A 25,507-nucleotide genomic window follows, 5' to 3' on the forward strand; every position below is an offset into this window, starting at 1 on the left:
AAAGCTAACGAAAGTTGGCTCACGCAGTCTCATAGGACCCCGCCAAGTGTGCAGGTCTCTAGTTCAGTAGGTCTTGCGAATAACAGCGTTCGCTTCGCAATGTATAACACTGCAGTAATTATTTTTAGCTTGCATCTCTAAGTTATGGCTAAAATTTAAGGTTATTTAACAAACAATGCGTGCAAACCTTTTAAGGTTTTATAATTTGCTTTGTCGTTTATTCTGGTTTATTGTTTATCTGCTGGCCACAGTGGAATAACAGTGGTGGGGTAAAAATGGCCGACGGCGGTAGTGGCTGCGCAAGTGTTGTGGACGATCCCGAGGAACGAAAGCACTTTCAAAGAATTGTGAACGCTTTTAGGTCTTATAGGTAATGCTTCAGAAAAGCCCCTTTGTGTGTACTTGTAGCGCTGTTGCAGAAATATCGCACAAATAAAGTTACATGACACTTTTGCCACATTCTGATCGGATCGTAAAACCGGCGCTTCTTTGTTGGTGAGCACAAATGATGCGATTTAAACATCGTTGAATGAGCTGCGATCCTTGTAAGTGCTACACACGCAAATAAAACAAGGCCTTTCTTTCTCTCTCTGTTGCGGGTGATTGTGGCATCAAAGAAGAAAAATCTTAAAAGAGGACTTGTTTGTAATTTGCCATGAAATTGCCGTGTACGAACTGTTTTCGCGGCTCAGCACTGTTCAGCCCAAAAGCTTGCTGCTTCGTTTATTCTACGACAAAGTAAGCATGGCAGCGTTTTCCATGTAGGTTTTGAAAAGATTTCAAATAATCGCATAGTCGTTTTGGTGGGGCATTGAAAATGGCATATTGTCACTAGTGCTGTCAAAACTCGAAAGTAAAGTGTTTTGTCCGGGTGAGAGTAAGCTGGAAAAGCGGCAGGTTTACATACGCAGTATTGCTGACGTTAACATGCAGTCAGATTTGAATTTTGTTTTGCTCTGAAGTGTAGCTCGTGGCGAGACCGGCTCTTCTGGTATAGTCAGTGTAGCTTACTTGGGGAACACTTCACTCGGATGCGAAAGAGGGCTTGTGCATCCAAGTGAAGCACCATCTGCTATGTTACAGCCATCACATTTTTGGCTTTGTCAAGCTGACCCTGAAGCAGGGGCCGTCTTAAACTTCATAAAAAAACAAACAGGATGTGCATACACTCGGAACTTAAGTACACTTGAAACGTATTAAACAGCTCCCTGATGCTTATACAGTGCATTCCACTTTGTAATTTAGAGTACATAGTTCTTGTCACCACTGCTGTTGTTGCAGTACGTCACGAATTTAGATCGCCAGTAAACATCTGTTATTTTTTTTGCACCGACAACTAGGCTTTTAAGCTTTGGAAAACCTACAGAAGTTACCGCAAGGGGACTGTTTTCCTCATAAAAATATAGCTAGGTACTACCAAGTACAAATCCTTATTGAATGCAGGAGCCTACAAACAATATTAGAAAGCTAATGGCATGCATCCAAAAATCAAAAGATGCAGTCTGCACATCGCACTCATCTTGATTCAACGAAACATGCCACGAAGAGATTTGACTTTTTTCCTGCGGCTAGTGTTTTGTAAGCATTCATGGTCAGTCGCACACTTTATGAGCGAATGAAATGGACATTTGATGTTTCTTGCAGATCTTACTCCCTCCGACGGTTGTGCAAGGTGGTCAAGTATGTGTCCAGCCTACCGCCTTCCCACCAGCTCATGCTTAGGAGTTACAGGCAACACCTGGACGAAGTGCGGGCAGCTATTGACCACAATTATGAGGTCCTCAAATTGGTGGTGGCCAACATAGCCCACATGTTTGAGAACGCCGACCACTCTGATGACGTAAAGCCAACAAATCAGGTCAGGTGAACGATGTTCACACACATCTTGGAATTGTTGAATGAAATAAACATGCTTGCGTCACAAGAACTGAAAGTAAATGGGGTACAGTGACATGATGCAACTTACTGACTTATACACTGTGCAGTGGATGTTAGCATTCATAATTTCTTAATCATCCACAGTTGGATTACATCGACTGCAGGATGCAGGCCGCTCCCAAATCTCTCTAGTTATCTGTGTCCTGTGCCAGCTACGGCCACCCTATCCCGACCAACTAATTTAACTCATCTCTCCATCTGAGTTTCAGCCAGCCCTGCTATGTTTACCTTCCCTTGGCATCTACTTAGTTGTCCTGATAATTGGTGGGCCTAATTTAATGAGCCACTAACCTGCTGCTTACATGCGTTCCGAGTTCCGTTAGGTTGTGAATGTAGATTCGTAAACTCTGTTGCATTTACTTTTGCAGCCTGTTGTCGTGTGGCAAAGCTTCACAGCAGTGAAATTTGAATTGAGAAAGTATTGTGCATGGTAGCAATTCTCCACATTGCGTCGAATTGTTGAGAAATCTGAGAGTGGATGCATGCACAATGTGAAGTCATTATCATCTCTGGTTAGGTCCAGTGACGGAAAGTGACCTCTCTCATTGATCCCCAATTGTCCTTGTCCTGTGCCAGCCGTGGCTACTCTATTCCTGATAAATTTCCTAATCTCATCTGCCCACCTGTCTCTCTGCCATCCCCAGCTACATTCCCTTCCCTAGAAATCCATATGTTACCCTCAGAGATTATTGGTCACCTGTTTGCCGCATCATTAATGCTTCTGGAGCATTTCATTGTAACTTGTTTGTACCGACTTCACTTTGTGTACGCTGCAGGTTCAAGCTACCTCATTGGACATGGACAAAGTGCAGGGTGTCCTGAAGCAGTTTGTTCGGGAGTGGAGCTCTGAGGGTGCTGAGGAGCGGAAAGCATGCTTTCAGCCAATTCTGGATGCTATTGCAGAATATTATCCGATAGACGAAGTGTGAGTTGAAAACGAGGAAGAATAAAATGCGTCAGGTGTGGGGCTGCATGCTCACTGCAAGAGTTTGTCTTGTAGTACAGTCATTGTGTATTTTTGTTACACAGCAGAAAATGTGCAGCTCCTCCCTCCGAGCAGCATATTTCATGTAGCCAGCTGGCATGCAGTAGTTGTTTTTAAGAAAGGTTATTTATCGATTTGGTTAATTTTGGTTGCTAATTTCTGATAAATGTTGTGTGAACTTTTTACCAGAGTTCACGAATTTGTTGTTAAGGGCTTAATGCAGGCTTAATAAACTCTTCATCTTGCATTTACACAGTGGTAGAGCGACTAGTAACTAGTAACTCGTTATATGCCGCCTAATTTAGAACCTCCATTTGCACTTGTTCGCAGCATTTGAGCTTTTAACTGGAGGAAAAGAAATGAAATTTTGTCATGGCTGCTGGGTTTTATGTATGATGCCTGCCTGCAAGTGAAGCCAAGTGAAAATACACAATACACAGACGTGAGGGCTTCACCTCAAACCCAGCAGCCTCTGTTGGATGTCTTTTTCTTTGTTTTGCAGTGTTCTGTTAGCCCGCTCTAGTCGAGTGATTGAGATTTAATATCTGACATGGTGATTTAAAATCCGTGACAAGTTTTATTTTTTCCTTCAAATTCTACACTCAAGCCAAAGCTCGGCATAAGATGCAAAAATAAAAAAAAGGGGGGGGGGGGGCATTTGGAGTTTGGGTGTGAAACAAGGTCTATGCTTCATAATTTACATCTTCTCTTTTCTCTCTCTTGCCATGTCTTTCAGAGAGCCGGGTAATATCCACATTCTGGTGCCTGGAGCTGGGCTAGGAAGGCTTGCTTATGAGATTGCTCGGCAAGGTTTTGTTTGCCAGGGCAATGAATTCAGCCTTTTCATGCTGTTTGCCTCCAACTTCATCCTCAACCGGTATGTACTTCCTAAGGCTGGTTTTATGTAATATGGGCTGGCTCTATGGTCTTGGTTCAGGTGTGAATGGAGCAGTGCACTGATACCTTTTACAACAGCAGTTATTGACAAGAACGTCACTCATGCAATGCACAGTGCATGAAAGATGTAGCCAGGTCTGTTGCTTGTTTCTTCTCTTTAGCCAAAAGCAGCATTGCATCACTGCTCAAGTAAACATTTTCTACAAAATTAGTGCAAAAAACAGGATGTACAGAAGACAAGAGACAACATGAGCGCTTAAGTCTTTTGTACGTCTAATTTTAACACGATAGCGTTAGAGGCCCCATTACGCTGAAAAGCCGGCATTGGCATTGCTGGTGTCAGCGTTGTGAGCGAAAAATGACTCTGGCAGGTGGTGCCCAGAGAGTAACCCAGGAGGCAAGTGGGCAGCGTAGGTCACGTGACCATAATTGTGGCATGAGCACAATGTGCCCACCGAATAGTGAACAAACTGCCCACCGTGGCAGTTGGAATTTAAATTTGTCACTCAGGAAGAGTAACCTGGGCCACCACACCAGGCCCACCGCTGGTAGCACCTGCTATTGCAGGGCAGTGTCTCATAGCTTAAAGGAGTACAGACACCTAATTTTGGTGGCATGTTTTCTTCCCTACAATGATGTGGAAGACACTACTATGCATGAATCGCCATGCGATATTCGCCTACGACCACTAAATAAATTATAATCGAATTTTTTCTGTTATGCTGTTTCGGTTTCAACAGCTGAACGATGGCTGTGACGTCAAAGAGTGCTTTTGTGTCACGTGAGGCATAGAAAAACGTCCATATAATAGCTGCTTCGTCGTTTTAATTTACTGCAGTGCTGAAGCCAGCCTTCTTCAAGAGTCGTAATGACAACGAATGTGGAAGCAGGAATTACATTGCAGCTTTTTCATATGTCACATGGCCTGTAAGCACACGTTGATGTCACGGTGCTCATTCGGCTGTTGAAACCAAAACCAAAACAGCAAGAGAAAGAAATGCGATTATAAATTATTTAGTTGTCGTAGGAGAATACTAGGTCATAATCCATGTATAATAATGCCTAACGCATCATTACAAACAAGAAAACACGCACCCAAAAGTTAGGTGTCTATACTCTTTTAACCACTGCACCACTGTGCCATGAGGGGATGAGGACTGCCAGGGATCTATGAATGTGAAGTAGAGAATGACCTGCATATATATGGGAATCAACCCATTACACTTTCGCATCATATCCTTAAGGCCGAGCTTAATTGTACCCTCAATTTTTCCGCTAATCTTGTAGTCATGGAAAACCAACTAGCTTGGCTTCTTAGGCTTGTTGTGGCTTCAGTAATGAACTGTAGCACAGCAAAAGACGACAGACATGCTCATGCTGTTCTTCTCTGTTGCTGTGTCTTTCGTCTTCTGCTGTGCCACAGGTTCATTTTGATAAATATTGTCTGTTTTACAAAGCCTTTGTGTCAAATGGTGAAAAATTTAGGAGTCATTTTTTTATTGTATGCCTTTTCTAGTACCTTTGTGTGCTTGGTAATATGAGTTGTTATTTCACTGCAGAGCTGAATAGTTAATATTTTCATTTCATATTGTTCGGTATTAATAGTGTTATGCAGTATATTATTCCACTGTTGCTATGATATTCAGAAAAATACTGGCTGTTGTTCTATAAGAAAGAAGTGCAAAACAAAACATGGATAAATTGCTGCTGTGCTGAATGTCAGCCCAAAATTCATCTGTTCTTCATATCTTGTTTTCAGTGTCAGGTAACTAGTTTTATTGCTGTAGAGCTCCTCTCTCCACTTACCTCTCTTGTCGTTGCGCACTTCCAGATGCAAGGGAACCAACCTTTACAGCGTGTACCCATGGGTGCACCAGTACTACAACCACATGTCCTCGGCCGACCAGATCAGGGTGGCCCACTTCCCTGATGCCAACCCCACTGACGTGCCCCCCGAGGCACAATTTTCTATGGCAGCTGGCAACTTTGTAGAGGTGTACAGCTCACAATGTGCGTATATGTTCATTGCTGCAGCCGTAGTCTCCATAAGCCACTCCTAGCAGTTCTGTCACCATTGCGCAATGCAACATCTTAGCCTTGATTCACTCTTCTTAGCACAGCTCTTTATTTTTTTACTTTTTTCAATGAGGGACTTCAGAGAATTATTTATTGTTGGATCCATATGTACACTACAACTTGCCATTAGCCTCTATTACGTATTAGTGGTTATATATTATTTATACGCTGTCACAATTAAGTCGGGCATGCTTTCAGTCTACAGTGGTAAGATCCTTCTTATCACCTATGCTGTGCCTTAATGTAACGGCTGCAGTAAGGCTTAGCACAGGCGGTACGGCATAGTAAGGCAGTGGATGCAGCATGCACTGCGTCCACTGTAGCAGCTCTAAGACTCGGATACTGAGCAAAAATTCATGGGTCTAATTCCTGGTGATCATGAAATCGTTCTTGATCTGAGGGAAAATGCAGGGCTACCTGTTTACTGAGATTTTGACACACGTTGAAGAACAGAGGGTTTTCAAAATTATCCAAAGCTTTTCATCTCAGTGAACCTCTAAGATTAGTGGTAAGCTTTGGCTCTTGAAGAAAGAAAAGGAAAAATAATCACATCACGCTGAGAGTTGTCATTGACCCTGTGCTTAGGATGAACAAAGGCTGTTTTTTTATGTACCTCTGCAGTGGAACAGTGGGACTGTGTGGCCACGTGCTTCTTCCTGGACACGGCACCCAACGTTGTACTGTACATAGAAACCATAGCGCGCATCCTGCGGCCGGGGGGCCTTTGGATCAACCTGGGCCCTTTACTCTACCACTATGCGGACTTGCCCAATGAGGACTCCATCGAGCCCAGCTATGAAGATATCCGGCACATTATCCTTGCTATGGGCTTTGTTTTCCTGGTTAGTTTTTTTACTCAAACAAAAGGTTGTTGCAGGCATAAGGAGGGAAACAGCATGCTGCTGAGTGAAGAACAAAAATTTGACAGAACAGTTACCACTCTGTAGCGAGAGATTCAGTGACAGCTGTTAAGATATTGCGGTTTTGCTGTATGTTGAGGTAGAGATTATGCGAGCGACTTCTTGTCTGTATAGTTCTAGGCTGTGTTTTTAGTTTTCTATTCATGCTCCTTTTTTGACTACCCTTCCTCTCCATTCCACCGTTTTTGTTGCACAGCGCCACCGGCGTGGCGTATTATGCAGCAGCTGTCGTAGATGGACCGTGCTGCATTCCTCCACTCTTGCATTACTCTTCCTCCTCTATCCTCAGTAACCACCCTCTGCCTGTGGTAACCACCCTCTGGCTACACATTCCTACATTCTCACCATAACCTCCTCCTGTGCCGCTGCAGTGGCTCAGTGGTTATGGTGCTTGGCTGCTGACCCGAAAGACGCGGTTCAATCCCGGCCACGGCGGCCGAATTTCGATGGAGGCGAAATTCTAGAGGCCCATGTACTGTGCGATGTCAGTGCACGTTAAAAGAACCCCAGGTGGTTGAAATTTCCGGAGCCCTTCACTACGGCGTCCCTTATAGCCTGGGCCGCTTTTAGACGTTCGACCCCGTAAACCAAATCATACCCTCCTCCTTCCAGGGTAACGCTCCTCTTTCTCCGCCTTCCAGGCTAATTACCCTCTGAGTGGTTTCCATGGCAGCAACTCTCTGCTTGTGCCTTATGCACTTGCATACTTTCTTCCTTCCATGGTAACCACCTTCCAGGTGGTTCCCATGTTAACCACCCTCTGGTTACTCCTTCCGACACTCTCACCGTCCCTCCTGCTCTTTCTAGGGTAACTACTCTCTAAGTGGATCCCGTGGTTGCCGCCTTCTTACTCTCTCGCCATACCCTCCTTCCGCGGTAACCATCCTTCGATTGGCGATTCCTCTGCTGTCGCTATACCTGCCTACTACTACTACTACTACTACTACTACTACTACTACTACTATACCATGACGCAAAACCCAGGAAAGGGCACTTACAGCTGTCACTGTAAAAACTACTGCACTGCTCTGTCGGTAAATGATGGCGGCAATTACTATGTTCATGGCCTCTCTTTGTGGTGGGTGATTGAATTGTTTGGTGACCATTGTTACCAGGCTAAAACGTGAAAGGTACTGAAGTTTATTTCGAACCAAAGCACTCTTTTGATGCTGTTCCTTGCTCACTGCAACATATTTTCAGCCATGTAAGTTTACAGAACTGTGTAGCTGACAAAGAAACGAACTTGTTTTTTTTCTCTCCAGAATGAATGCTTCCCAAGGTTAAAGGGTTCAGAGTATAGTTGTGTCTACAATCACCTTGTGCGTGAAGTTACCCCTCGGCTTTATGCTAAATGCCTAATTCTTGGGATAGTTAGTAGTTTCACACTGCGTGGGTCCTGTAATTTTTTGCAGTTACTTGTACTGCCAAGCCAGATTCAAATACGAACAGTTGCATGTGTTTTTCTTCAAGAGTGAGGTGTGACATGAATGTGTAGCCAGTTAATGAATATAGGCTTTGCAAAAACCCTTTATGTAGAAACATGAATTGGATTAGTGGCATCGCTATAGCTGAATGCAGCCAGGTGAATGATTTTGTTTAATCTGCAGGCATGTTTATATTTGATTTGATCGCTGCCTGGCACCTATTTTTCAGGACTGCACTGATTATGCACCCATTATGTTTCTGACCACTTTCTATCCCATTTTTATTCGTGGTCATTGGTATCAGTGACTTATCGTTTTATATATACCAGGTGTCCCTGCTAAATGTAACCGAACTTTTAAAAACGACAGAGAACCCTTGCTTAATGAAAGCAACCAAGGGTTGTTCAGAGCCGCGTGGCCTAGACTGCAGTATTTTATCGCTTTTCAGAGTTGATTATATAGAAAGGACTAATTAGCTAACTTCTTAATTATTGGCTACAGGAACAAAATGTCAATGCAGAAGTTATAGGTCGTCCCGAAAAACAGCTAGCAGTGCTGTTTTCATCAAGGTACAATTTATATAGCTTTATTTATTGGCCTTCTAAGAACGCTATGACGTGGCCAGCTACTGGCTCACATCTCTGTCTCAGTGCACACACAAAGCCTCATTTGGGAGGACAGTCTAGAAAAAAGCGGATTTTGTTCTCTGAGACACATCTCTGGATGTTGAAGTGGCACCGTTGTCACGTGCAAGCTTTTTTTATTGTGTGAGTTATGGTTTATGGCCAGTAAAAAAACTACATAAATGGCAGATTGGTGCAAACATTTAACTCAACTGTTTTTCAAGACGGTATACAACTTCTTTATTTACACTTTGTTCCTGAAACAAAGAATTAAAAGCTAGCTGATTACTGTTTAATAATTAATAAAGTTTGGAGAACGAAAATGTACTGCAGACTAGGCCAGGCAACACGCAAGAGATCACAGCTGGTTTCATTGGACTAGGATATTTTGTGTTTCTTAGAAGCTTGGTAATGTGTGTGTGTGTGTGCGTTTGCATGCGTGCATGTGTGTGCCATGGTGAGCTCTTCATTTCCCCCTACTTGTCTGTTCATGTTATAAAGGCATGTGTTAAGACACATGCCTAAAAACATAACTAGGGTTTACTGACATTTTGACTGGGGACCGATTACCATCAGAGTGGTACGTGATTGTTCCAGGCCAGCATTTATATGTGTTGTGAAAAGGCTGCTACAATGCACCTGAGTTAAAACCCGAAAGAAGAGCAAGAAAAAAAAAGGACAAAAAAGTGGTACAAAAATGGCACATAGGTGCGTTCGGCACGTGATGAGTCGGAGTTCATAAGGATGTCCAGTGGGAAAACTCCAGGCACAGGACATAACGCTGGAATGCACACAACACACACATGCACACACACTTTATATTTGAGTGAATTTCCTGTAATTTCACTGTTCATAGCATGTGGTGCCTGGTCAAAACATGTTTTCTTGATTTGAAGGATGCTAGCTTTGACTGAAAGGACATATATCAGATAGATAGGAATTCGTTTCCAAGAATCTGGGTGTAGTTGGCCATTCTAGTTCTCTTGGAAGCAAATTTCAGCGTTGTAACTAATTGCAGTACACACACATGCACACAGGTGCGCGCGAGTCGAACCTTGCTATAGCGAAGTTGAAGGGGCCCGGCAACAATTAGTTCGCTGTAGCAATAGCTTCGTTATAGCCCATGCTGGCCAAACTTCCAAGGGGAATTGTTATTCGTTCATTATATCCATTAATTCATTATAAACCGGTTCATTTAACGAGGTTCGACTCTGTGCGTGCATGCGTGCGTGCATGTGTGTGTTTTCTCACATAGGTTGTGAGAATATAACATCTCTGGCTGCTAAACAAGTAAATAGTTATGCTTTATTGAAGGAAGCATTTTATTTCAGTTCATGTTTCGATCAAGGGACCGATCTTTTATATATGTAGGCATATGGAAATAAGCGTACTTGGTTGCTAGAGGTAAAATGCAACATTGTAAAACGCTTCATTCAGGTAGACATTTATTTCGGATCGATGTTTTAGACAAAGCCTGTTCTTTTTCTTGAAAAAGGACAGGCTCCGTCTGAAACATACACTTGAATTAAATCTAAACCTAAATGAGGTGTTTGTCAACTTTGCTTATATATGTTAGGTATAGAATAATATAGCAGATTAAACATGCAAGAAAGGGAATGTGCAAAGCTCGGGGACTTAGAGTGTTTTATATTACTTTTAATGCACAATGTCATGATATTTCTAACATATTGCTATGCATAAGTTTATATTCATTGATCACTTTGCTCATTTATTCTCTCTTCTTTTAGATTACACCTTGTTGGTCACCTTAATCCACCTTTGTTTTTCTCAGTGGGTCTAATTTCTTTCTCGATCTTTTACTCTCTGTTTTTCTTATTTTATTTTCAGAAAGAAGAAACGGGGCTTGCTACGCCGTACACCCAAAATCCTCGTTCGATGATGCGTTACGAGTACCGCAGTGTTTTCTTTGTGTGTCAGAAATCGCCAGAGCAGCCCGATGCTATGACCGATGCATTTCACAATGAGGTTGATGACAGCGACAGTGTTGATTCCTGATTGAGGAACTCCGGCCACCTGAACACTGAACGCAAGCACTTGTACATTTAGGAACACATTGGTTGATTGGAAACTTATTCCTACTTTTGATCAACACGTCTGTCTGTAAGTTTGCACATGAAGAAAGGGGTGGATAGAAAAGGAATGCAAAGTAAATTCTAGCATTTGATGCAGGTCTTGTTTGGGTTTGGGCATTGTTTGTGAGTGAAATAGCTATTAGCAAAATCGGACGAATTCAAGGCATTCTTAAGAATCTATGAACACAGGTGCCGTGCTAATTAAGTTGCTCCTTGAGGGCCAGCACAGGGCTTTTAAAACAAACAGTGGATGTAAGCAAAAGCAGCTGGTTAATTTTTGTTGTCTCGCAAGAGGAAAAGATTCTAAAATTTCACATGCAGTAAAAGCTTCCTGTATTTCTTGTCTGTCTTGAAGACTAGTGTGTTGGTGTTTGTTGAGACATGCACAAATTCTTTACTTGCTCATGCTGTCAGCGGGGGAAAAAGGGGTTCGTAACCATCGCACATGCTGAAGACGAGACTGCAGTCATAATGCAAAAGATTTGTTTTATCTAACTGTAGCTAATGCCAAAGTACGCAGCTGAACAGATGTCAATTGCCTTGGGACAGAAGCATGAGTGGTACCGTGCAAAGGTGTACCATTTGTCCACATTGATAAGGCTTCCCAGCATTTGTACATATTGTTGCTTTCATAGCCTTTGATAGCAAAGGGATGATGTTCCACAGTGAGAAAACGTTCTATAAATAAGAAAAAAGGTCCTGTGTTCTTACTGCTTTGTTTGTAAAGCATAGTTGCTGTAAAGCTACTTGTCTCGGTTGTGTATTTATGGTTTGCTTGCAAAAAATGCAAGTAGCATTCATCTCTAGCATCTCTGCTAGCATTCATGAGTTCATGAGCTTCCTGTATTTTCTCTCTGGTGGTTCTTGCCTGGTTGCCCTTTAATAGCAGACCAGGCTGATACCTCTGCCAGAGAGAATATAAATAAAAAAAAAATTGCCAGTGTCAAGTATGTTGCGAGATGGAGCAGGTGGAGTCTGACTCAACAAGAGTGGGCATAAGCAAAAAGTACTTCAGCTGTTTGTGCAAAGAACTTGTGCCTGGCAGTGATGCACGCCTGCTGTGGTGTACACAGAATGAAAAAGCCAGTTATTGTAAGTGGCATTGTTCCCTTAGCTACAGGTCACATTAGATTCCATGAGGACATACTCAGGGTTGCAGAGCTTCTTCAGTTATATATATGATATCAGCCATTATGTTAGCAGTGCCGGTTTGTGGTGCACCCATTAATACAGATTTATTCTTTCTTCTTTACTGTAAGTAAACTGTAGTCTTTTCTAACAGCATTGTTTGATCCATTGTCAAAAGATAGAGCATTGTAATTGATTGTGATATTTTCTTAGGTTATGTAGTGAAAACTGCCTGTGACGAGCTGTTTGGTCTCTGGTAGGTTAATAAAAATTTGCAGCATTGAAAGTTCACTTGGTCATTTCCTGTAAAACTGTGTTGCTGGGTTAATTCTATCCATGCACGAAAATGCAGTTAATTACTGTCATTGCCGGTCTATATGGACAGGACCACTGTCTGTGTTCAGTCACTTAAATAAGATGTCTGATATAGAATCAGGCCTAATTTTACAAAATATGCCACAGATATGTTCTGTAATATACACCGTCTATTGAAAAGCTGCCATCATGGTGCTTATATTTTGTGGTTTCTCTTTCTCTCGGTCAGACCTCTACGAGCTTGAACATAACTTGTGAGCACTTAACAAGGACTCTGTCAATGGAATAAAAATGTGGTGATGTGAACTTGAGTAATGCTTGCATTTTCTTGTCCCACAGTACTATTGCATCTTTTCAATGTGATAAGTCAATAACTATGAAGCACTGTCATTGGGGTACTAAGTGGTGCAAAATAAAGCATTGCTGACTTTTTCATAAAAAACAGGTAGGTTTTATTTTTTTGCAGTTTGGTATTTTTGGTGAATGCAGCTGGCTCTAAGAAAGAAATGACAACACAACTAAACAGTCCATAAGATTGTCTGCCATTCTTTCATAGCACACGCTTGCATGACCCAAGTGTCGCATGTCTTGAGCCTCCCGCAGATTAGAGGCATCTGGTAGCAAAAAAGACAAACCCCTCCATGCATTTTGGAAAGTGTAGGGTGAGAAGCTTGTGTCACGTGCCATCAGGCACCACCTGTGCACGTGAATTAAGTGGCACCACTATCTTGTGTTGACTTGATTTTTGGTCTGCTGCTATTCAGCTCCTGCGTACTTGAGCTATGATTTGTTTTCACTGAAGACAAAAAAACATTTAGTTCTATGCTTTTGTTCATGTGGGAGCATTCTGCTCTATAAATCTTGCTCAGTCGATCAACCTTCTTTTAAAAGCATTGCTTAACAAACTTGCCTGGAAGCTCGCTTCATTTGTATGAAGTTGACAGAAAAGTGCTCAAGAAGCACGTCATTCAAAGCTAGAACTATGTGGCAGTGTTTTCTTGTGAGTGCAGTTTTTGTAGGCAATTTGATAATTTCATTAGGCATAATCAGCATCTCAAACACTATCAAGTACAACAAGCTGAGGAATATTGTGGAGCATCACTGTAAGTAACCTTTGCTGTTATTTAAATTCCTTTTTACCGTGTTCATGGTTCCCTCTGTGTATTAAAGCTACTCACAGTACAACGCCTTAGCCAGGCTACTGGCATTTTTCTCAGTTAGTACATCATGCAAGGTGCATCACAGCATTTGAGCATGACAAGGTGCCTGTGACCCGGCCTTCTGCATCTTTGCACCATGCTATGACATGTAGCATTGTTTCTATTTTTGCTGATTTCCAGTAAATCCAATGGTTTAGATGTTGCCAGAGTCCTTAAATACTTTGATATTTTTACCACACTGTGGTGTTAATTTGTATGACTGATTGCTAAGCCATGCTCTGATAACATTGAATGTCCTGGGGATGTACTCTTGTAGTCCGAACAGCAATTTGCACAGGACATTCTTCATGCATCTTGAATGCAAAATGAGCAAATGTCCAGAGAGATGCCCTCAGTATGAGCCTTCTTTCATATTTTAAGGATAGATATTTGTCAGGTATGGCACAAACATCCGATTGAACCTCACTTGAAATATATCAAGTTGCATTCTAAGATCAACGTTGTCTCATATGCACCTGGCTTAATTTTACACAGATTTGCAGGCCTAGTGGAATATAAATTTATGAAGCATTATTTCTGTAAGACAGTGAAAATGACACAATTATAAATTATAATTTGAAGGAAATTTGAGCTATTTGCCGTGTAAAAAGCAATTAGGCTCCACTTGAAGTGTTTTTCTGTTTACACTTAAATTTAAGCGTGCCGTTCTGCTTGCCCAAGCTGAGGACATTGTAATGATCAACGGTAATGAGTACCTTTAGTACGAGCACTTGTAGTGGTCATTCCCTGCATTTAGTCGTCGTTTGTTTGCTCGTATAAAGCCTGCTTTGTGGCAGTCTGCCCATCGAATTGTGGGCAACCTGCCATGTGTGTGTGCCATGGCAGGTGGCAGTTCAATTAATGATTGGTCGCGAGAGGTTGGTCAAGAAGCAACCTGGGCCTTACAAGCCCCATCGATGGCAGCACCTGCCATCGCATCGTTTCACCACTGCACCAGAATATGAGGACTCCCAGGGATCTATTAATGTAAAGTAGAGAATGACCAGTTTCGCATATATGGCCATTAACCCATTATTGCTATCCGAAAAACTTTGATCCGTGAACGATGGATCCGAGTACCAGAACAGAAGTGAAAACTGAGATGCTAGCGCACGTAATTTGCATTTCCCACCAAACACAAGAAGGGCTATGCAACATGTAACAAGCGTCTGCATAAGTATACGGTAATGTCTAGAAGAAATCTACTTTCAGATGTTCTGTAGACAATGAGGCCAAAAGAGGTATTATATGCCTGCTCATGCTTCGCCAAAAAAGGTCTAGAAAACTTCTTCGTAAGAACTCATTAAGAGCATTCTTAGACATATTTATTTTTTTGGAAATGGCTGCTTATATGAAGCCTATAGACTCAAGATCGGTATGCTATATATTTAGAACCCTCTAAAATCAACCAGTGGGATTTTATTAGGTTTAGTGCTCATGCTTTTTTTGAGCTGAAGATTTTGTTTGCTCAGATATGTGCAGTATAGCTCGAACTGCAAAGGGCAGGCAGCTGCCCTTTGCAGCATAAATACACATGCAAATGAGGCAAGAAAACTCTTCATCAGTCTCTGCCATAGTTTATTATATAAGTGTCCAATAATAAAACTCAATTGCTTGGCATTAAAACTGGAAGTAGCAGGATGCTTGCTTTGCACGGGCTGCAGCTTCACCTCAGCAGTTGTTTCCAGCGGTGTGCGTGGATCTTGAAACCAGCATAGTCATAGAAATTGTCTTGGGCTCTACTACGTACGGTATGTCCAACGCACACTCTATATTGCTCTTATATTACTCTTATTGCATACTGACTTCGAAGAAGGATGCTATTTGCAACTTTCGTTGCGTGGACATTCCTGCTGCCCTAACAGTCGTGCGCAATTGTTCTATGTTAATTGGCGCTGAGCCATGTACATGACTAGCTCAGTCGTCACTAATCACCGAAATAAAAGATGCATAAAAATTCATGTGACTATACTTAGGTTCACTGTGGCGTTAGTTCACATCTATACCGACTGCTTGTGTCAAAAGTACTTGGACATACATGCAAAGATACGTTCGGAACAAATTGCGGTTAAAAAACCTCGCTAAAACGTTCCCCAGTAAACTTCTCGTCGAAGAAATTTTAATACCTTGGGTGGAAAACATATATTTAGAGAAGTTTTTTAAAACGTTTGTGAATAAACCTCTTTTGTCTATGTTTTAAAACGTTTGTGAATAAAACTCTTTTGTCAGTATGTTTTTAAATCGTTTGTGGATAAACCTCGATTGCTGAGATGTTTTTAAACGTTTTAATTTAGAGTTCGACGTTGCTGAATGTTTTAAGTTGTTTGAAGACGTTTTATAGAAGTTATGTGTTTCGTGGGTTTGGCCTAACTATAAGCATATCGACCGTCAATTTTTTTTTATTCATCGGTAAAGTAATGGACCACTGGCAACAAAAAAAGAGATGCAATTAAGGTTCTTTGGGTAGAACCCAGTGAGCTTTCGAAGCGACAATAAAAAAAAAAAAGTCTTTTCACAATTTCAGTATTTGACATGCGGTGGTCAATTTAATGTCATGGAAAGGCGTCAAAAAGGTTCTCTAAAGCGCAGATTGCGATAGTGGGAGGAATTTATGAGGCTGGGGAAAGGATCACTTGAGAAAATATATTCAGTACGTCCACAGGATGACGCGATATCAAATGAAAGCCGAGAGGACGTCCTGCAGATATATATTTATTGTTCTCTGGTTAACGACAGCAGAAAGTGATTCATCATCTAAATTAACTCTTTCTGATGCATGTGATATTATATTCTACTATATATTATGAAAAGGAAATGCTTTACTTGGTGTAGCTCATAACAGAAGCACACTGCAGCAGACCACAGTGCGACGGTGACTAAAACCGAAAGCGAAACTGTCGTTCATTAACATTGTGTAATACACACATGCTATAAACAAAACGCTTTCAGTCTTAAACCTTTTATAAAATTATTAAACACTTAGATATAAATTTATGACAGCTTTTGTTATTGCAAAATAAATGGTAAATGTTTAGTTGAAATGTATTTCAGTTCCGAAACTGTTGGAAGATGAAAAGTCAACGTCGGTACAAGACACGTTCAAGTCGAAGCTACAGCAGCTTGATTCAGAACGAGCAGAAGCCACTCGCCACACGCGCCACACGAAGTTCACCCGGCGCGGCGCGACGCTTACCGTCCGTCGCCTCAGGTTGCATTACAATCTGCTCACGTCGCTATGTCCGGTGTCGGAATGCGTGTTTGAAACCGAATCGATACTGACAGCAGAGTTACAACGTCGATCCGGTTTTGCCAGCCGTCTTCGAGTGGAGAAGCCGGTGAAGGTGGTCATCTTGGCGAACCTTAGTAAGTTCATTGACATTTCTGACTCCGATGTCCGCGACCTGTTCGGACTCGCCGCTTTCGTCCGCACTGCCAAGTTAGGTGTCCGTTTTCGGCCTCAGTACGAAGAAAGACCTGCCCGATAATGGATGACGTGCCGCAGTTTACGGCGACAGACTACACCGTGATGTGCCTGATGCTGTGCGTTTCGTCGGGAATCGGCATCTACTTCGCCATCCGCGATCGGCGTATAATGTCGAACAAAACATTTCTGATGGGCAACCGGGAGCTGGGTGTTTTTCCCGTGGCCATGTCGTTGATGGCGAGCTTCCAGTCAGCCACCACGGTGCTTGGCTATCCGTCAGAAATGTACTACAAGGGAACTCAGTTTTGGGTGGCCATCTTCGGACTGGCCCTCTCTAATGTGATTGCCGCCGAACTCTTCCTGCCGGTGCTCTACAACCTACAAATGACAAGCGTCAATGCGGTAAGCAGGCTTTGATCGCTATTTTCTCGTGTTTCGTTTTTTTTTTCGTCGATGTGATCTTAATTTGATTTAGTCCCATGCCGTACTTGGAAGTGTGATTTGCGCGCTACCATTGACACGAAGATGTATTCTATACGTTACTGTTGTTATATGCTAGGTATATGCAATATGTTCAACGCTGCGCGACTGTTAGCCGTGTTAATCCTCGGCGCTGCTGTATCGGCCACTATTTAAATGTATGAACTCGCTTGTTGTTGTGGTTACTTCACCGCGATTTTTAATGCATAGCTCCGAGCAGAATTGTTAATGAGAGTTAACTCTATATGTATTCGTTGAACCGGAACTTCGTGCAAGCGTGTTAAGCTTCGGCGTAATCAGAACTAAAAGAAGCGGGAAATAATCAATGTCTCCACCTGTTCTGTAATGAACACACTCCTTTTCCTGGTATCGATCATTGCACAAGCTATCTGAAACGAGCGATCTAAACGAGCAATATAATAAGCTGCAAAAAGAAGGAATAGTGAAGCGTCGGCAATTGCGGCGCATGGCGACAGTGGCCTGCGGGGAGCCGGAATCCTCGAAAACGCGTGGCTTTGAGCAAAGGCTGCGGTGAAGCGAACATTACCGAGGCGCGCTCGCGAAGCCAGAGCCCCCTCCTCGCCCAACGCTCTGTTGCGCAATTTTGGCCAATGGGCGAAATCGATTGCCACCCAGAGGCGAGCGGGTGGCTACGGCCTAGGGGTAGTAACGCGCGCCGCAGTCGCAGGGCAAAAAAAAAACTTGGGCTAAGCTCGTTTTCCCTTTGGGCGAAACCCGCGCCGGCGCTCCCACACATCCGCCTTCTGAAATTTCCCGCCATCTCTCCTGTGGCAAGGCGCGCTCGCGATCACTATGACGTCCGTCAGGACGACATTGCGCGGTACTCTTGTGAGCAAAGACGCCTTTCGTGACGAGAATGAAGTAGAATTAATGAGAAAAGAGAGGCGGTGGCTACATTTGGGCGGAGCCAGAGAGGTCTGCTCTAGCTAACGTGTGCAATTCTCTCTCTCTCGATTTGTTTTTTTTATCGAGGCGAGTATCTTACTGAAATTTCGCACTTTTCCAATTTTTTTTTCTTTGAACGATGACTCATGGGCCCTCTAGTCATTCCAGTCTTTTATTATTTGGGCTTCGAAGCCCCGTGAGCTTATTCGATATTTCTTATGCCTCACTAGATTCGATTTTCATTTCTCGCCGCCCGACTATCTGGGGCTGCTTCGTCGTAGTCGCTGTACATTATTCCTCTCCCTTTTCCGAGGAAAAACAAAAAATTAATTCTCGGGCTAACAACACGTGTTGTTACACCACCAACTGTAGCTGCCGAGCTTCCGGTGAAGACTACTGACGGACGAAGCGTTGTGGAGTGGCGTCAGGATTGGCTTCGTGACTCGAGAGGGGCTGAACCCTTTCAAAAACTTCTTTAGACAGCCTATAGACTGTCCATAAACTTCTGTGTATGAAGTCTATAGACTTTCTATAGACGAACCCTAGAGAACAGTCTGTAGGCAATACAAATCCTGTAGAATTCTATAGATTTATGGCCATACACTTTTAGTAGGCTTCTGTCTATAGACAGTCTGTAGACTATGAGTAGAAAAATATCTAGAAAGGCAATAGAGTCTATAAGAAGTCTATAGACTCTCTTTAGACCATCTTTATATAGGAACCGCACTAACTGGTCGGACCGTTACCTATTTTGCTTTGTGGTTTGTCGCTCTGAGCTGATAGAAGTGAAATGTCATGCTTGAAATTCGATGTGCTGCGATGTGACGTCAGAAGAGCATCTATGACGCGCTCAGGCATGCCAAGGTCTTCTCTCTAATGATCCTCTAATGTGGCCACATCCTGTTCGTTACTACGAGCTGTCCAATGCGTATATCGCGTGCGCTTAATGAATTCTACCAGGAGTTTCTTCATCTCGTTGTCTCCGGCTTCGAAAACTGCGCGCGGCTTTTGCGTCGATGATACCCTGAAAATAAGAAGCAACCGACATTGCCCCGTGAAGTGAACATGTTCTGTTTGTACGCATCAGCCGACCAACGCGATGCTGAGCTCTTAATTCCATCATTTATTTCCCATTAAGGGCTCCTAATGGGGCATTACACAAGAGGGGAGAACAGAAGGTGATCACGGTTCGCAATAAATAAAACGCGTAACTTTGAATGCAAACAGCAGACACAAGTAAAACACAGTTGTGCGTATGGTAACAACGTATTGTAAGAAATGTTTTAGAATTAAAAAAAAAGTAGCTGTACTAACCGTTTTTGCAGTTATAAAAAATGCTGAGCAGTTTAGGACGTCGAAGTTTATCCGAGTTGCGTAAACTCATCTTTGCGACCGGAGTTGCCCAGACTTCCGTTCTTTATATATATATATATATATATATATATATATATATATATATATATATATATATATATATATATATATATATATATATATATATATATATATATGCTGGCCCAAAAGACGCGGGTTCGATCCCGGCCGCGGCGGTCGAATTTCGATGGAGGCGAAATTCTAGAGGCCCGTGTGCTGTGCGATGTCAGTGCACGTTAAAGGACCCCAGGTGGTCGAAATTTCCGGAGCCCTTCACTACGGCGTCTCTCATAGCCTGAGTCGCTTTGGGACGTTAAATCCATATAAACCAAACCAAACCAAACCATATATATATATATATATATATATATATATATATATATATATATATATATATATATATATATATATATATATATATATATATATATATATATATATATATATATATATATATATATATATATATATACCTGTCTGCGCGTTTAAGGGTCGAAAGCCTGACCTCGATGCTCGACCTGTACGAAATATTGATTTCGAATTTGCCGCCACCGCGGAAGTGAGTCGACGCCGAGCGGTGCAGCCGAGGGTGACCGAACCGAACCCCTGGGAGCAATGATGCCGGGTCAGAGGTGCCTATCCTCCGGTAGAGTGGGGCGCGTTGTTTAATTTGGTTTTTACTTTTGCGATAGTTAGCCTTCGAGTGCATTCATACCGTATGTGCAAACTGTTCCTGTCATAGTGCGATCAGTCTCTCCGAGTTGCATTGAAGTCTTTCATAAAGCGATCGCTTATACAGTACGCAACGTGATGCAACGCTGATTTGATCCATAGCTAAAGTCTGTTTAGGTACATTCTGAAGTATATAGTAATGCCTAATTTAGGACCATAAAGATGAATAAAACACAAATGTGGGATTTATTTTGTTCCTGCTGCGTTACACAAAACGAGAAATCAGGTTATAAACCGGACATCAATTTGTCAGCCGTGTACTTATAATTCCAATTAAATTAATCTACAGAGGGAGTGAAGTGAAAAGAGGAAGCGGTGAGAGAGAGAAAATGGACTCAATCAAGTGGGCCAGAAACGCCATGCAGGTTTTCAATAAAAATGCAGGCTATGGACAAATCAAGGCAAGCGGCAGTGACTGATTTGTCCCGAACGATATCAGTTGTATTGATGCTATGCTGTGGACATAGGGCCGATTTGAACGCATAATAGGTCAGTTGGTCCGGTATCATTCATTTATTCGCTGTTTAATTGTTTAACCTGCAACGAACGGCGCGATGGCAGGATACATATTTCGTCATCATTTTGGTTGATGCGGAAGGGCTGCGACGTTGCGCTGGTGTGGTTCAGATGACGATCGATGCGTTTGCTACGTTTAGTACGAGCGCCCGAGTAATAAAGGAGCTTTTTACAATTAATAATAATAATAATAATAATAATAATAATAATTGGTTTTTTGGGGAAAGGAAATGGCGCAGTATCTGTCTCATATATCGTTGGACACCTGAACCGCGCCGTATGGGAAGGGATAAGGGAGGGAGTGAAAGAAGAAAGAAAGGAAGAGGTGCCGCAGTGGAGGGCTCCGGAATAATTTCGACCACCTGGGGAACTTTAACGTGCACTGACATCGCACAGCACACGGGCGCCTTAGCGTTTTGGCTCCATAAAAACGCAGCCGCCGCGGTCGGGTTCGAACCCGGGAACTCCGGATCAGTAGCCGAGCGCCCTAACCACTGAGCCACCGCGGCGGGTTTTTTCCCATTCCGTGCTTGTCGTTTTGCGTCTGTAAATAATTGGTTTTTGGGGAAAGGAAATGGCGCAGTATCTGTCTCATATATCGTTGGACACCTGAACCGCGCCGTATGGGAAGGGATAAAGGAGGGAGTGAAAGAAGAAAGAAAGGAAGAGGTGCCCGTAGTGGAGGGCTCCGGAATAATTTCGACCACCTGGGGAACTTTAACGTGCACTGACATCGCACAGCACACGGGCGCCTTAGCGTTTTGGCTCCATAAAAACGCAGCCGCCGCGGTCGGGTTCGAACCCGGGAACTCCGGATCAGTAGTCGAACGGCCTAACCACTGAGCCACCGCGGCGGGTTTTTTCTATTCTGTGCTTGTCGTTTTGCGTCTGTAAATGCAGCTCCTCATGTCGAAATAAAAAGGAAAAAAGACGTTCACATTTGCGGCACTTGTAATTTATCTCATTAACGAAATAGCCATCACAGTGTAGCTGTAACAAGCGCAGCCTAGTGTCACGAATAAGCTAGCTTTATTCGCATAATACATCCGCGAAACAGGAAGAGTTTGCCCATGATGCCTTGAGCCTACTTTCGAGGTTTCCTGTTAAATGCCTACGCTTATGTTTTATTTTAATACATTGCTTTCTTAGTTTTTCGGCAACGGTAGATTAAAAAAAGGCCTATTTCGCCTGCCTAATATATCCTAGGAACGTTGGGGATATTTAATTCCGCGTTGTTTGCTCAACACAAAGTTGGGGTTCTATCAACTCTTGTTCGTCAGGCTCTTATGAGCCATCCACTGAGAGATGTAGTATACACGTCGCAGTGACCTCTCGCTACAAGATTAAAGTAATCGAGCAGACATCGAATGCGAGGGCGTGAACTCGTCGAGCGTTCTCTAAAGTGCCTGTCGGGCGTACGCTTTCCTTTTCAACTCGAGATCCCGCCTGTGCTTCAAGGATGTTGCTTGGAGGATACTCATTTTTTTTTTTCGAAAAGCGGCGAGACACTGAAACGCCGGCGGACGCCCCCTCGTGTGTGTACATACTTGTGGCCACTTTCAAGTTGTTTGCTTACAGCGTCGACATTTTATTTTTTGACCCCCTCTCTGAAGGCCGATAAGAAAGGTTTCCGGGCAAGCTGTTTGCTGCTTCCCGCTCAGGAGACTGCAGCGCGCGCGGCTCACTTGAACAGCTTTAAAGGCCGTTGCCTCGTGCTTGTAGTTATATTGAAAATGTGTTTTGAGGAAAGAAAGGAAATGAAATGGCGCAGTAAATGTCTCACGCATCTCGACGGACACCCAAACCGCGCCGTAAGAAACAGTATAAAGCAGGGAGTGAAAGAAGAAAGGAAGAAAGAGATGCCGCAGCGGAGGACTCGGGAATAATTTAATCCACCTGGGTAACTTTAACCCGCACTGACATCGCACAGCACACAGGCGCCTTAGCGTTTATCCTCCATAAAAACGCAGCCGCCGCGGTCGGGTTCGAGTCCGGGAACTCCGGATCAGTAGCCAAGCGCCCTAACCACTGAGCCACCGCGGCGGGTTAAATGAAAATTGAAAATTGGTTTCTGGGGAAAGGAAATGGCGCAGTATCTGTCTCACATATCGGCGGACACCTGAATGCGCCGTAAGGGAAGGGATAAAAGAGGGAACGAAAGAAGCGAACGGGCGCCTTTTTGCGTTTCGCTTCCACCGAAACGCGGCCGCCGCGGTCGGGTTCGAACCCGGGAACTCCGGATCAGTAGTCGAGTGCCCTAACCACTGAGCCACAGCGGTGAGGGTAGGTATAATCATCGGTCGACAATTTTGTACCCGTGCGAGGCTACGAAGCGCTGTTTCGTAACTAAATCTTTATTGGAAGAACACGGAATATGAACCCACCTCGTGAAAAATTTCTAAAAAAGAAAAGGAGGAAAAGGTGGGGACCAAAAAGATAACATGAATATCGCTGGGCAAGATATTCAACTGATTAGAGAAAAGCTGAGTAACAAGGCACATGGTATACACTATCTAGAAAACATCGCTGTCACAGTCAAGGAACACCAGAAGTAAACTAGTGCTACATGTGGTCGAGATATATTTAGTTCTTTCGCATTCGGAGCAATTGATGGTGTGCGTATACAAGATTATCTCCGCCTAAAAATGTAAAAAAGCCTCGATGACCTCGCGTGAAAGTCGTTCCTTTTGTGTTGCTAAAATTTCTGCTTGCTTATGAAGTGGGCTACAGCATTCATATTCCAGGCAGTGGTCAACCAGATGTGAGGACTTTGATCATGAGGGCAATTTTTCGTCTTCTTTCAATCGCATGTTCAGATAACGTCCTTTTTGACCAATGTAACAGGTCTTGCCACAAATTGCTGATGAAACATGCGAAATATATTACTGTGCTTTATTTACAAAAGCGTCAAGTGCCGTTGGGCATTATAGTTGGGGATGATGGTTGCGCGAAGAAAAAAATGAAGTCAGCAACATAATGAAATGATATAGCCCACAGAAAATTAATGTTACATGTGTGCAAAATACATTACTGCACTTTCTTCACAAAGCGTCAAGCGCCGTTGGGCATTATAGTTGGGGATGATGGTTGCGCGAAGAAAAAAATGAAGTCAGCAACATAATGAAATGACATAGCCCACAGAAAATTAATGTTACATGTGTGCAAAATATATTACTGTACTTTCTTCACAAAGCGTCAAGCGCCGTTGGGCATTATAGTTGGGGATGATGGTTGCGCGAAGAAAAAAATGAAGTCAGCATCATAATGAATTGACATAGCCCACAGAAAATTATAATATGTTACATGTGTAGGGTACAAGTAAAAAAAATATAACATACGAAGTTGGCTTGAAACGATTACATTTTTTTTTTACAAAACAGCAAAAGCGAAAAAAAAAACCGAATACAAGACATCACATGGTGTGGAAAAATGTTGCAAGTACATAAGTTTTCTGCATTTACTTCCAACAACACTAAAAAAATCCCACGCGGAGGCAGTTTCGTTAGGGCGCACATATCTATTCGGGAGCAGAAAAAAAAAACTGAACATGAACATATAATGGAGCTCAACGCATTAACACGACCTCAAAATTGCCTTATTTATGCTTTCTTGTGTGAGAAATACGTACTGAGGCTGTTGAAAATATGTTTTTATCGATTCCTGTTTTTTTTTTCATTAAGATTAGCAGAAGTTTCAGTGCATCAGTTTGCTTTCGCGATCTCAATAGTTTCCGGCCTAAATGAACTTCAGTCTGTGAGCTGTTAATCTTAAAATCACCATTGCCTGCGACAAACCCTACTCGTTCATAGCGCTAGCTGTAATCTTTCCTTGAGTTGTGTTGTATATGAATTTCATGCTCAACACACGTGAATTCTACAATTAGTTTATTCAATTCAATTAAATTCAAAACAGGTCGAAGGTTAGGGCATAAAGAAGCGGACACCACGTGTTTTAAGTATGGGCCATGACCAAGTCCAATTCGGTACGCCTGTGCAAATTATTTTTAGAACTGGGTCGATCATAGCAGAAATATAGCGTTTTCTTTAAAGGGGAATGAACATTTTTAGAATTAATTCGAATGAAGTGGGGAAGGCTCGAATCTTTAGCGGCAATTTTTGTTATAAATACCAGCATGAATTCTGAACTACCAGCGCGAAAGACAGGCAAAGTGAAAGGGGATGTAATACGAGTGCTGACTCACGACTAATTTTTACTCGGCAGGACACGTGCAATATTAATACGACTTGTCCAGTGCGGCAATGAGCGTTGCGCATTATGTAAATTACATGCTAAATCACTGTTCAGAGAGTATAAGGGCTATTTGTCATTGCAAGTGATCATATGGGACAACGTGCAATCATCTGCGTAAACAACATGTAAACCATTGATGCAGATCAATAAAAACAGTGGCCCGAGGACGGAGCCTTGGGGCATATTAGATAAATACATCAGCAGGTGATTATGATAACCAGTTCGT

At 42.8% G+C, this 25,507-nt stretch overlaps 3 protein-coding genes across 4 annotated transcripts in view; 2 read left to right on the top strand and 1 right to left on the bottom strand.

Moving 5' to 3' along the window:
* The window catches only part of LOC144093436 (ubiquitin-conjugating enzyme E2 Z-like), a 59,825-nt gene that overhangs the window by 16,296 nt on the left and 18,022 nt on the right, over positions 1-25,507 (bottom strand). The window lies entirely within an intron of this gene.
* Positions 233-12,710, top strand: LOC144093434 (carnosine N-methyltransferase). Of its 2 annotated transcripts, none has more exons than XM_077626802.1 (7): positions 233-370; positions 1,645-1,858; positions 2,715-2,863; positions 3,660-3,800; positions 5,652-5,830; positions 6,518-6,738; positions 10,712-12,710. In XM_077626802.1, exons 1-7 carry the CDS (start codon positions 276-278, stop codon positions 10,877-10,879), a joined length of 1,167 nt encoding a protein of 388 aa, XP_077482928.1. In that variant the 5' UTR covers positions 233-275; the 3' UTR covers positions 10,880-12,710. The 2 variants fall into 2 exon arrangements, with proteins under 2 accessions (XP_077482928.1, XP_077482929.1); XM_077626803.1 differs by having other exon boundaries at positions 369-495; positions 10,712-11,310.
* The window catches only part of LOC144093432 (sodium-coupled monocarboxylate transporter 2-like), an 82,563-nt gene continuing 73,781 nt past the window's right edge, over positions 16,726-25,507 (top strand). The window contains exon 1 of the mRNA XM_077626801.1: positions 16,726-17,424. Coding sequence (XP_077482927.1) covers positions 17,083-17,424 — 342 coding nt within the window. The 5' untranslated portion in view covers positions 16,726-17,082. The remainder of the gene's footprint in view (positions 17,425-25,507) is intronic.

Source organism: Amblyomma americanum, chromosome 6 (genome assembly GCF_052857255.1).
Source record: "Amblyomma americanum isolate KBUSLIRL-KWMA chromosome 6, ASM5285725v1, whole genome shotgun sequence".
Taxonomy (NCBI): Eukaryota; Metazoa; Arthropoda; class Arachnida; order Ixodida; family Ixodidae; genus Amblyomma; species Amblyomma americanum.